This window comes from Typha angustifolia, chromosome 10 (assembly GCF_048772165.1).
Source record: "Typha angustifolia cultivar Huaian chromosome 10, ASM4877216v1, whole genome shotgun sequence".
Taxonomy (NCBI): Eukaryota; Viridiplantae; Streptophyta; class Magnoliopsida; order Poales; family Typhaceae; genus Typha; species Typha angustifolia.
The window spans coordinates 4,451,865-4,464,519 of NC_133248.1; the positions used below are offsets into that span (position 1 = coordinate 4,451,865).

Here is a 12,655-nt window from a genome sequence, read left to right on the forward strand (position 1 = left end):
GTAACATGTAGTTTTTTTTTATATATAATTTTGATTTGTTTTCCTATGCAATGGATTTAATTTTTTTTTAAATATTTATATAATTAATGGTAGATGAAATAGGCAAATGATAATAGAGAACCAAAAAAGGTATGAAGTCTTCATAAAGTCCCACAAACGGAAGAATAGTGAACCTCTAGATGAGTACTTTGTTGGCGTTATTGTAAGTTTGTTAAAGGATGCAAAATATTATTATCATGCTTTGTTCTTAAAATTGACATTAAATATTATTTGTCAAATTGTGTGTTTTAAATCATTACATTTTTCTATGTAGTCAAAGTTTGAAGAAATTGGTAGCATCTTTCAAGAAGTTCCGAAAATAAATCCTTCTTAAGATGGACTTTTCTAAAGTAGTTGGAGACGATCCACATGGACATTTTCAATGTTATGGACTGCTGGGTTCATCTCTTTATTATGTATGAGGTTCTAATCCAAGCTGTCAAGAATGTCTAAACATGGTTGAGGAGGCAAAATGGGTTGTAGAGAAGGAGAAATATGTATTGCAAAACGAGCTAGCAGATGTAAAGCAAAAGTATGCAGATATGCAAAACAAATAAAACTAATGATGGCAAAGTTAGAATAAATGGTGGATCGATCAAAAGAAGTGCATCTTTCATAGAATAGACAAACATCAATTATTCTCTTTGAAACTGTATAGCTAACTTAGTAATCATCTTTAGTTTAATGTTCATAAACATTGACAATAATTACACATAGATTATTTAACAGAATGTTCACAATTTTATAAGTATGAAGATCTAACCACAAGATGAAGTACAATCTTCTCAATCTAGCCATGAGATTCCACCTTGATATCTTGATTATTACTTGTTATAACTCTAATAATTTAAGACTAGTAATGACAATATAATGCAGAATGCTTTGACAATATAGATTATTTTAGTTTTATTTATTTACTTTTAATTATTTTATGCAAATCAAATTTAGTGTGCATGCTTATTTATATTGCAGGCACAACCGAAAGAAAGCAAAAGATATATTATGATCTTACAAATAGCGTAACTATCTCTTATTCTTCTAAGGCAAGTCGTACAAATATGTGTCACAAGGCACTATTTTAAACCAGAATGTCAATATAAAAATTGGTGGAGTCGAGTTAGGACCTCAATTTTGGGAGATTCAAATTATTGTGCCAATAATACATGATAAGCATCTATTAAAATCTTATGAAGGTAACAAAACAATTAAAGATGTTATTGGAACAAGTGTAGCTTGGCCATATACACTTGTACTTACTTTCTTTGTATTAAAAACTAGTTCACTATTATAATCTCTACAACAAATTAGATTTTATTCTAAATTATTTTGCAGGTCAAGCGCAAATGAGATTGAGTTTTTGTTAGAGAATATCTACTCATTGTGCCTATATGGGTGATTATTACGTGATGTTAATCGGGTCAAGTCAGATCACATTATGGGGATATTAGGTTGAATGAATTGAGTCTATTTATCTTTTAATAAATTCATACTTATCTCTTATGTAAGCCATTAAAATGAGTCTAATTAAGTTATGTAAACTTTTAAGACAAGTTCAATTAAGTCACATAAATATTTAAGATAAATTCTCGCTTGAGTTGTGTAAGTTTTTAAGGCTAATCTTAGTATGACTAATTGTACCCAATCTCTCTATATATGAGGGGTTGGATTCCTTTATTTAATCATTCATTAAAGAATTGATAATTATATTTTAGCCTTAGTCTATCTTAGGAGTAAAAGAAAAGTAGCACAATAAGAATAGTTATAACAGTAAATTAGGAGTAAAAGTAAATTAATCTTCCATCATCACCTCCAATACTACCCAACTTCTCTTTCTAAACCCTAGCCACCAACTTCCTCCACGAGCCACACTATTTACGGCTATCCCCCACCACCTTTAGTCGTCCACCTCCCTCCAAAGACCATAGCAACATCGAATATTTACAATTCTATCCAATTTTGACCTTTCGTACTTTTTCATTTTTATCTTTTCACCTCGAACTTAGAATTATGTTAAACTAGAGCCAAAAGAACCTTATCTTATGATTATCCCTCATAAAATGAACTTATCGATCCACATCTAGTTCATAACATATTAAATCATCACAACTAATTTTTATCTGTACATAATTACAATTAGGAGTTGATAATACTATATATATAGGTATTCATATAGATATTGAAGTCTAAATATCATATATTTAGTTGTAATTGAACCCACTTGTTTAAAGTATGGTTTAGCTCAATTTCATAAAACCCTTATGTACTTTTAAAACTTAAGCACTTAACTTCTATCTGGTCTTGAATAAAGTGCAATTATAATTTCTTTCATCGTATTTAATCACACTAAATGTTGAATTTGAAGATCCTCATTAAAGATAAAATTGAAGATGATTAGACATGCTTTTTAATACATCTAAATTAATACTAATAAGATTTTAGATGAGAATATATGATAAAAACATACATACATATCTTTATTATTTAAAATTTGATGGTATTATTTAAAATGGATTGGAAAGTCTATCGAATAATCTACCTGTTTTCAATAATAATCTTCGACATTTAGTATCATTAAAAAATATAATTACTATACTTTAGCCGAGACCTCACGTATGAGGATTAAATATTTAAGTTGAAAATAGATAATTGTGAGTGTTGAGTTTCCCTAATTGGATATTTTGTGCTTTTAATATTCAAGAGAATATTGAGATATCAATTGTGGGAGAGAGGGAGATGGTGGTGAGAGAGAGAGAGAGAGAGAGTTAGGTTGAGCGAGAGTATTTTTATACCGCACTAATCAAGAGTGAGAGTAAGTGTGAGATCTTACTCAGAAAGAGAGAAAGGAAGGTAATGTCGTAGTGCTATAATCATGGTTGACAAGTCGCGAAAATGTGAAACGTAATCATCTGGAACTCATCAATAACCGGTAGGCAAGACACGGGAAATGTGAGAAAAAGGGAGGAGTTCGCTTTAGCTCGGGTGTGAGAGGAAGAAGATCGGAAAGGTGGGATGAAAATGACTGTGTGTCTTGAAGGCTTAGTCGAGAGTTTATATATAAGTGGAAACACTTTCTAGGAAATCCATTATTAAGTCAATTTTTGGGTAAGTGATTTAGTAATAGCTTTTCGGCAGCACGATTTTCTTTAGACTATGTGAAATAAGCTAGCAATAAGTCCATGAATTGCTTTCTAATAGAACGATTTCATTAATCGCTTTCTAGTAGAGCAAATTATTAATCACTATTCCTAATAACTTAGAGATGTGGTGCACTGATTAGTCAATTAAGAGTCGCTGTCTTGGAAAGCACTAGTTTTAGAAATACTTTAAATAGTGTCATACTTGAAAAATAAAATTTACTGTAGTAATACTTTGATCAAAGACTCACTAAAGACACTAAAATTACACTACACACTAAAGTTTATTACTGTAAATTTAGTAATTAAATGTGAGTAAATTACAAAAGCTCGGATGATTATTGTGATTAAATTACAAAAGCTTAGATGACTGAGTTACGAGTAAAAGCCGAAAAAGAATATAAGACAAATTGAAGAAAAAAAACAAATACTGAAAGCTAAGGACCTCAATCCAAAATCTTGGAAAAGTTCTAAGGGATGTTTGCTTTGAGTTTAGAGACCTTCCGAACTAGTCCAAGAATTTTTAATCTGATTCAGTAATTAAATAATTTTTTATCTATTTCATATCTAACTATGTTTACTCTAAAAAAATCAAGACTAAATGATAAAACAAACTAATCTGAGTTGGGGGTTTAGCCTGAGTCCAAACTAGGCCCTAGAGTTTGGAGGGTTTTACGAGAGCTTGTTCTCCCTCTCTCTCCCCTTCCCTTTTTCAATATGTCTTTCTGTTGTTACTCCGTCCTGTTCGGTTGGCACTTGCCGCGGTCGGTTTTGTCAAAGTTGAACCGTCACGAAAGGCCGGTTCAGTGTATCCCTTCGCCATGGGTCCGGCCGGTTCAAGGAAAGCCAGCGTCCATGCGATGTTCGTTCTTGTAAACCCTAGGCTGCCTCAATTCCTCTATCTTCGCTTTTCCTCTCTTCTCTCCCCTATCCGAATTTGAGGAAAAACAAGGTCGGATCTCGAATTCCTCTGTTTCCCATTATTTTCGTACTTCTATTTTTCTTCTTTCTTTTTTTTCTTTTGCTGTAGAATCGATAGATCTCCTTTCCGTATCGTTTAGTTAGGTTCCCTTTTCTTGTTAATTTTCATGACTTGAAAATTTTTAGTTCTGATTTTAATTCGAAGATATTGCGGTGTTCAATTTGAAAGTCCGAATTTTTTTTTTTCGTTACGAAGATTAGGGTTTTTCTTGAGCTATTGCTGTATATTTATCTCTGTCGTTTTAATTAACTTTTTTTTCCCTATTTTTTGGCCTTCGTAGATCCTAGAAGAAGCAAAGAGCAAGAGCCATGGCTTCTCGTTTCTGGACACAGGTGCGTTCAGTCTAACCCCCAACTCTAGTGCTAACGCTTATATCAATCTGCTCTTGTTCATCATAAAAATATTTTGTCTTGATTCCAGGGCGACAGCGACACTGAGGAGGAGGAGGAGGAGGAGGCCTCTGAGTATGGCGATGGCAGTGAGGCCGGGGCACCGACTGGTGAGGCTACTGGGGCCACTGCCATGAGCCGTTATCTTGAGAAGTCCGGGAATGCATCTGGTAGTGATGAATCAGATTCGCAGCGTCGTGTGGTCAAGTCAGCACGTGACAAGCGGTTCGACGAGATGAGGGCCACCGTTGAACAGATGAAGAATGCCATGAAGATTAATGACTGGGTCAGCCTCCTGGAAAGCTTCGAAAAAATCAACAAGCAGCTCGAGAAGGTTGTTCGGGTTACAGAGTCGGAGAAGGCCCCCATTCTCTATATCAAAGCTCTTGTGATGCTCGAGGACTTCTTAGCAGAGGCGCTGGCCAATAAGGATGCCAAGAAAAAGATGAGCAGCAGCAATGCTAAGGCCCTTAACTCGATGAAGCAGAAGCTCAAGAAGAATAACAAGCAGTTTGAGGAGCTGATCATAAGTTACAGGGAAAACCCGCAGAGCGATGATGAGGGGGCAGAAGATGAGGAGGAAGAAGAGGAGGACGAGTCAGGTTCTGAAGTCGAAGAGGACCCATCGAATATTGCAATATCTGATATGGAACGTGATGATGAAAATGAGGACGGTGATGCGCAGGTTGAGAGTGGTGGGGCCTGGGAGCAACAGATTAGGAGAAAAGATAAGCTTATGGACAAGCAGTTCATGAAGGACCCAAGTGAAATTACTTGGGATATTGTTGACAAAAAGATGAAGGAGATTGTTGCAGCAAGGGGTAGAAAGGGAACTGGGAGGGTTGAGCAGGTTGAGCAGCTGACGTTTTTAACCCGGGTAGCAAAGACACCTGCCCAAAAGCTTGTGATTTTATTCTGTGTTATTGCAGCGCAATTTGATGTGAACCCTAGCTTGTTGGGGCATATGCCAATCTATGTGTGGAAGAATTGTGTGAGCAATATGCTTCTTGTTCTTGACATTCTTGAACAGTTCCCGAACATTGTGGTCGATGACTTAGGTGAGGTTGATGAGCATGAGACGCAAAAGGGTGCAGACTACAAGGGAACAATTAGGGTGCGGGGAAACCTAGTTGCACTCCTTGAACGTCTGGATTCTGAATTTTTCAAGAGTTTGCAGTGTACAGATCCACACACTAAGGAGTATGTGGAGAGGCTCAGGGATGAGCCCTTGTTTCTGGTTGTTGCACAGAACATTCAGGACTATCTTGAAAGAGTCGAGGATTTTAGGGCAGCTTCTAAGGTTGCCTTGCGACGAGTTGAACTTATATATTATAAACCTCAAGAAGTTTATGATGCAATGAGGAATCTGGCAGAGCAGAGGACAGATGGGTCTGAAGGTGATGTGGAGGGCGCAGTGGCAAGTGATGTACCTCAAGCAGCTGAGCTAAATAGGGGGCCACCACCATTCGTTGTGATTCCTGAGCTTGTGCCTAGGAGGCCTACGTTTCCAGAAAGTAGCAGAACGTTGATGGATGCATTGGTATCTCTTATTTACAAGTATGGGGATGAGAGGACTAAGGCCAGGGCAATGCTTTGTGATATCTACCATCATGCTGTCTTTGATGAATATCCTGTTTCTCGTGACTTGCTGTTGATGAGTCATTTGCAGGATGGAGTTCAACTCTTGGACATACATTCACAGATACTATTCAATAGGGCCATGGCGCAACTTGGCTTATGTGCCTTCAGGGCTGGTTTGATAGCAGAAGCTCTTGGCTGCCTGTCTGAATTGTATTCATCAGGGAGAGTAAAAGAATTACTCGCACAAGGTGTACAGCAAAATCGTTACCATGAAAAAACTCCTGAGCAGGTAACAACACAATTTGTTGTTTTTTTTATGTCAGTTCCTGTTTACATCATGCATTCTTATACAGTTGCCTTGGTTATGCTGATTGTAAGAATCCATCTTGAAACATCTTTACCGCGTTTTTATCACTGCTTCTTGGGTGCTACACTGTGAACTGAGTTCTGGTATGGTAAGCTTTAATTTTTGAGTTAATAATAGTGAGAAGGCTTTGATGAGTCTGGATAGATCTGGTTATCACCATCATTATCTTTATTTATTATATGTTTTCATTTTGCTTTTCTTTTTCACTGCTGTTGGACTGAAGTCCATACCTAATTCTTACCTTTCAAATTTTGCTTGCCAGGTTTAGAGTTGTGAATTATAAATAAACTAGAATATGACCGTTGCTTTCTGTTTTCTAACAGGGCTGACTTTTGCAATTAAATATTTGTAGAGATACAATTATATTCTCTTCGCTTGCATCAATTAGGCAATAAGATTTTAAACTTCTGATGGTAATTAGTTGCTTACTATAATCTCTTGTTGTAGTCAAATTTGTGGAGAGTGTGCTTCTAACTATTTAGTGAATAAGAATTGTTAGCTCTATGTTGCCCTAAGGAATTCAGGAACTCTCCAAGTTTTAAGAACTTGTGTAACATGGTCAGAAGGCTACAAATGACTACACACTGATTTCATTTACACAGATGTATCTACAGAGAGTGCCACTTATGGAGACTGGAGAAAGCTGAATCATATTTTGGAAGGTGCTTATATCACCCCAACTTTTTGCTACTTTGATACACAAGCAGAGTTGAAAGAGGCCTTCTCCTGCAGTAGATTCTTGATTGCATATATCTCTTAATAGTTGGTTGTTTCATCAAGTGAAGTAACTTGCTCATGCATGTTTCTCTGCATGCTTTCATATTAGAACTGATATAAGGGCAGGATATAGGACTATCCTGCCAATTTTACTATAAGAGTATGCTTTACTAGCACAGTCTTGTAGAGAGCTGACATTTGGAAAATCTAAAGTGCGTTTAGCGATGATTAATTTTTTGTTTTTAGGTGGAAGTATCTTTTTTCCCAGTATTGAAGTAGCCACCCTAAACCCTACCATTATGTTGGCCTAATTATTTGGACTGAGAGACATCGGTAAGAAGTAAGATTGCTATATGCATATGATAAGGCAAAGTACCTCAGGTTGATTACTGAGACAAAATTCGTTAGTTTTGTCACGAAATGGGTACATGAACATTCCACAACTTTATGAAGGTCAAATATGCAATTGCTGAGTTATCAAAGTTCACATGAAAATAAAATATATCTGTGTTTCAATGCGAAAGCCTAATTTTGAAGTAGTATCTGCATTGTTAAGGGTTGGTATGGAGATAAATTTTATTTAACTGGATGGCACTAGCAGAAGGTAATGATTATTGTCTTCTTTGGAATGTTTATTGGGAAATGATATGTCAAGACACTGCTGGATCCTTCTTTTTAACTGTATTTGTCATATAGCTAGAACAGCCAAGGTTTTTGGCTTGCATAAACAGTACCGAATATGACTGTAGCACTCTGGCTGGGATGGAAAGTATCAATATTACTGCTGTCCTATGGTAGCTTTTGGAGGACCTATTTGGATGAGGCACTCCAATCATGCTTTGGCATTCCTAGCTCGTAAAATATGGTAGTTATAGAATGTAGAGCCTATTCTTGGGTTTCCTATATCAAACTTCTGCAGACTTAGACAATAGTTTAAGGGCTGCCATAGACCCTTTAAAGCATACATACCAGATTCTGGCAGGATGTTGAACCAGTAATTGACTGAGTCAAGAGGTCATCTTCATTAGCTAAGTCAATACATCAGTCGATATAACAGACTTAGACAATACCTGGTTACTAACCAGGTGCGACTGATGGGCATACTGCTGATGGTCGTTACATCTCTTTAGTTGAAATCGGATGAAGCATTCCCTCACAAGTTTCCCCAATTTTTTCCTTTTTTACAGTCAACCAAGCCCTCTACAGTCTACACTTTAGAGCTGTAAGAATTCAATAGAATTTTTTTTGGATATGTTCTAGACTGTTGGCATATGTATTTTGTTTGTTTAAAATAAAAGTTGAGGAAGTATGTTGTCTCGTATGTTTAGATGCATGCTTCCTTTGTTATTTATTCTCTTTATTCCTCTCTACTGTTTGCCACGGCACTCCGGTATCATTGTTGTGTCAATCTGTTACTTAGAGTATTAGATAACAATTTGCATTTCATTTTTGGTTGTATTAGCTGTTCTTTTTTCTTTCCCAAGTGTGTGATATAATCAAGTTTGGTTGTGATTAAGGAAAAAAGAAGAACCTCACCATTTTGTGGTGTCTCCAGGAGAAAGCTGAGAGGAGAAGGCAGATGCCTTACCACATGCACATAAACCTTGAGCTCCTGGAAGCTACTCATTTGATATGTGCAATGCTTATTGAGGTCCCAAACATGGCTGCTAATACCTATGAAAAACGGAAACCTGTAAGCAGAACATTCCGCAGGCTTCTTGAGATAAGCGAGCGGCAGACTTTTATTGGTCCACCTGAGAATGTGAGGGACCATGCCATGGCTGCTACAAGAGCTCTTAGCAAGGGCGATTACCAGAAAGCTTTCGAAGTCATAAAATCACTAGAGATTTGGAAGCTTCTTCGAAACAAAGAGAGTATCCTTGAGATGTTGAATTCCAAGATTAAGGAAGAGGCTCTGAGGACCTATCTCCTGGCATACTCATCCTGCTATGACTCCTTGAGCTTACACCAGCTAACTACTATGTTTGACCTATCTGAGGTTCAAGCTCATACCATAGTGAGCAGGATGATGATCTCGGAGGAGCTCCATGCTAGCTGGGACCAACCAACAAGGTGCATCGTGTTCCACAATGTGGAAAACACTAGGCTGCAGGGGCTTCTGTTCCAGATGGCAGATAAGCTGTCTATTCTTGTCGAGAGCAACGAGAGGGCCTTTGAGGCAAGGACTGGTGGAACGCTGGATGGGCTACCGACAAGGCGTAGGGGAGAGAGTCACGACTCTTCTGCTTTAGGTAGATGGCAAGAGAACTTCATCACGGCATCGCAAGGAAGGCAGAGTGGTGGGTATGGAGGACGGTCTGGATATGGTGGAAGGTCAGGTGGTTCAGGGCAAGCAGGTGGAGGATTTGTGAAGGATCGGAGCGGTCAGGGGCAACGTGGGACTGGCGGTTACTCTGGTGGTTATGCAAGCACACGGTATCAAGATGCTTATGGAAGCAGTGGGAGGACTCCCTACCAGACAGGTTCATCTTTAAGAGGTTCACAGGTTGAGAGCACAGCACGTATGGTAAGCCTCAGCAAAGCTGGCAGAGTTTAGAGAAAGAATAAGAAGAAAAAACTGAGAAGTTGAAGTTTTGATTCTGGGATCTTTAGAGTTGTCATAACTTACGCATGGTAAGTTGCTTTTTGGCAATCGTTTTTGTTTAGTTATATTTTATTCGAGGACTGTATTAGCTTTGTGAGGGTATATTTATTCATCCTGTACTAGATTTATTTCTGAAACTATCATTCAGGTGTTTGTTCAGCTCCGGAGCATATGGATGACTATTATGGTTTCAATCTTATATTTTATAGAGTTGCTACATTTTCACTCCCAACACTTGTTCTCGGGTCGATTGTTGGTTTCAATCATCGTTGCAGCCACTTCCATTGGGGAGTTTTTTTTTTTACCAAACTAGCCGTCTTTAAATTTTATATATGGAGATAGATGACATTTCAAATTTAATACCAAAAGTTGTTTATTTTACTATAGTTTTAAGTAAAACGCCAAAAAAAATTTATTCCTTCAAAAGAAAAACGATCTCATATCAGTGTTTCTCTTAGAAAAATGATGATATGATTAGTAATTTTATTGAAAGAGAAAATGCTAAAAATTTAGTGTTTTACTAGGGAAATAGATACATATAAAATGTTAAAAAATTTAGTAATTTACGGGGGAAAGAAGATGTATATAAAATGTTAAAAAATTTAGCATTTTACTAGGGAAATATGATACTGATACGAATCGGATTATATCAAAAGGAGATTAGGCTTAATCGATTGAGTCTAATTATCTTATTTGGTTATTTGGTTTGGTTAAAGTCTTAGTAGGTTAGGATTTTATTTAATTAACTAAATTCAGCTCTGTGTAATTTCGGGAAAATATTCGTAGAATATTCTGCACATATTTAAATAATATCAAACCATGCCAACCTCCAGATCTACAATTTTGATATTCATGACTTCTTCAGATTCGGAATCTATCCGCGATAAAACAAAAGCTTAATCTGTAATTGGAGAAGATAAGGAATACTAGTTTAGTTGGTTTGTTAGGTTTCATATTGTTTTAGGACTTGTTGGCTAGCCTTTATAAATACGTGAATAGTAGCCAACTTTTGTATGGAATTTGATTATCTAACTATCGAGCCACCCCTCTTTTTTGGGATCTCGACCACTTCGTTCCCTTCGTCTACTTCTCTTAATCACAACCACAATCCACATTCATCTCTATACCCATCTATAACCCTAACATCCACTTCACCCGTCATCACCACCATCACTCACGTTATTCTATGTTTTCTTCCTTGCTACAGTTCGAATCTGCGAAGGGTGTAAATATGAAAGTTGTAGATCAGGAAGTTACTGATCTAATACAATTGGTTTCGTAATTTTATGACTACTAGAGAATATCTGGAAAAAAAATTCCACGATTGCGTGGACTGTTTTCTACAATAAATTCAGATCTTAAGGAATTATTCTCTAGCCAATCTATTGGTACAAGAACCCTATCAATTTGGTATCAGAGTTTAATAATTGGTATCAGAGCACATTAAATTGGTATCAGAGCCTATCAATTTGGTATCAGAGCAGGTGAACCTCAGACCTCCATTAATGGTTGAAACAAGGAAGATGACATCAACAAAAAGACCTATGGAGAGCACACCGACAAGGGAGGACTCAATGCATGATGATCCTGTAACGCCCTCGCCCGGCACGGGCACGTGCACGCACACGCGCCCACACGGCACGTGCGGCGCACGCGACAGGTCGGGTGGGGCCCGCCACGCACATATACACTCCTGTGCACATACAATCATGACATCATCAAATAACATCTGCTAACATATCCATGATCACATAATCCATCACCAAATAAATCATACTCTTAACCAAATAAACCTGTTAGTATATGAATATCAAAGTCCACAATAATATACACTAGACCGCCACATAATCTGGCAGGACCCACACAGGCCACAACAAACCATCAAGATACAACTAAAATAACTAATACAAGGGTACACTATGATTCGACCTGTATTATACAAATCATTGTCTAATACAAAAGAGTACAAATATCAAATATTGGTACAACTCGATTTCTATATAAACTATCATCTATACCATCTCGCATCTATAGCTCACCTCATCATCGCTCTAAAATATCTTCTCAAGTCGCTATCACGTACCACAAATCTGAGGGGTTAGAAAAGAAATAAAGAGAGTCATGAGCAAAAGGCTCAGTGAATAGACCTTACCCCGAATCAGTGATGCCAAACAGAGAGTAAATCATGTACTGGATAATATGAATCAGAAAGCAGTATGATGTCATGTATGAACATATATATATATGTATCCTCAATGACATATATATGAATGAAATCAGTTCTCATGAATGACCATATTATATCCTCAACCGAAATTATATAACATGATGAAATTACCATATAACATCACCGAATATAACACCATATCATGTATAACAATTATGATCCAATGATACTAGTCACAACAATGATGATGCATGATGCATGCCAACTACTAGATAATCATATATGTCAGAGCCAGATATAATTCACATATCTCTCACTATCACAATCATCCGTTTCAACTCTGAATATCATCCACCATGTTGGACTACGGTACCCGGCCCCAAACTCGATACACATCATGTCATAAGCTCAGAGCATACCCTGTCATACGCTAAGAGTATCTCTGTAGATAAATCATACCCTGCCATACGCTAAGGGTATCTCTGAAGAAAGTAATCATACCCTGCCATACGCTAAGGGTATATCAATGATAGTTGTACCCTGTCATACGCTGAGTATAACTATCAGCCATCACCATACTCTGTCATACGCTAAGAGTATGTCCAGTACCAGTCCGGACCAGATACCGTTCCAGCCATCACATCACATCACATCACATACACATTTACTTTTAT

The 12,655-nt window shown here is 37.2% G+C and overlaps 1 protein-coding gene across 1 annotated transcript; it reads left to right on the forward strand.

Moving 5' to 3' along the window:
• Positions 1-3,912: 3,912 nt before the first annotated feature.
• On the forward strand, positions 3,913-10,013 carry LOC140768177 (eukaryotic translation initiation factor 3 subunit C-like). The gene is made up of 4 exons (XM_073108343.1): positions 3,913-4,125; positions 4,436-4,487; positions 4,576-6,414; positions 8,765-10,013. The coding sequence occupies exons 2-4, from the start codon at positions 4,464-4,466 to the stop codon at positions 9,764-9,766; spliced, it is 2,865 nt and encodes a 954-aa protein (XP_072964444.1). The 5' UTR covers positions 3,913-4,125; positions 4,436-4,463; the 3' UTR covers positions 9,767-10,013.
• The last annotated feature ends 2,642 nt before the right edge of the window (positions 10,014-12,655 follow it).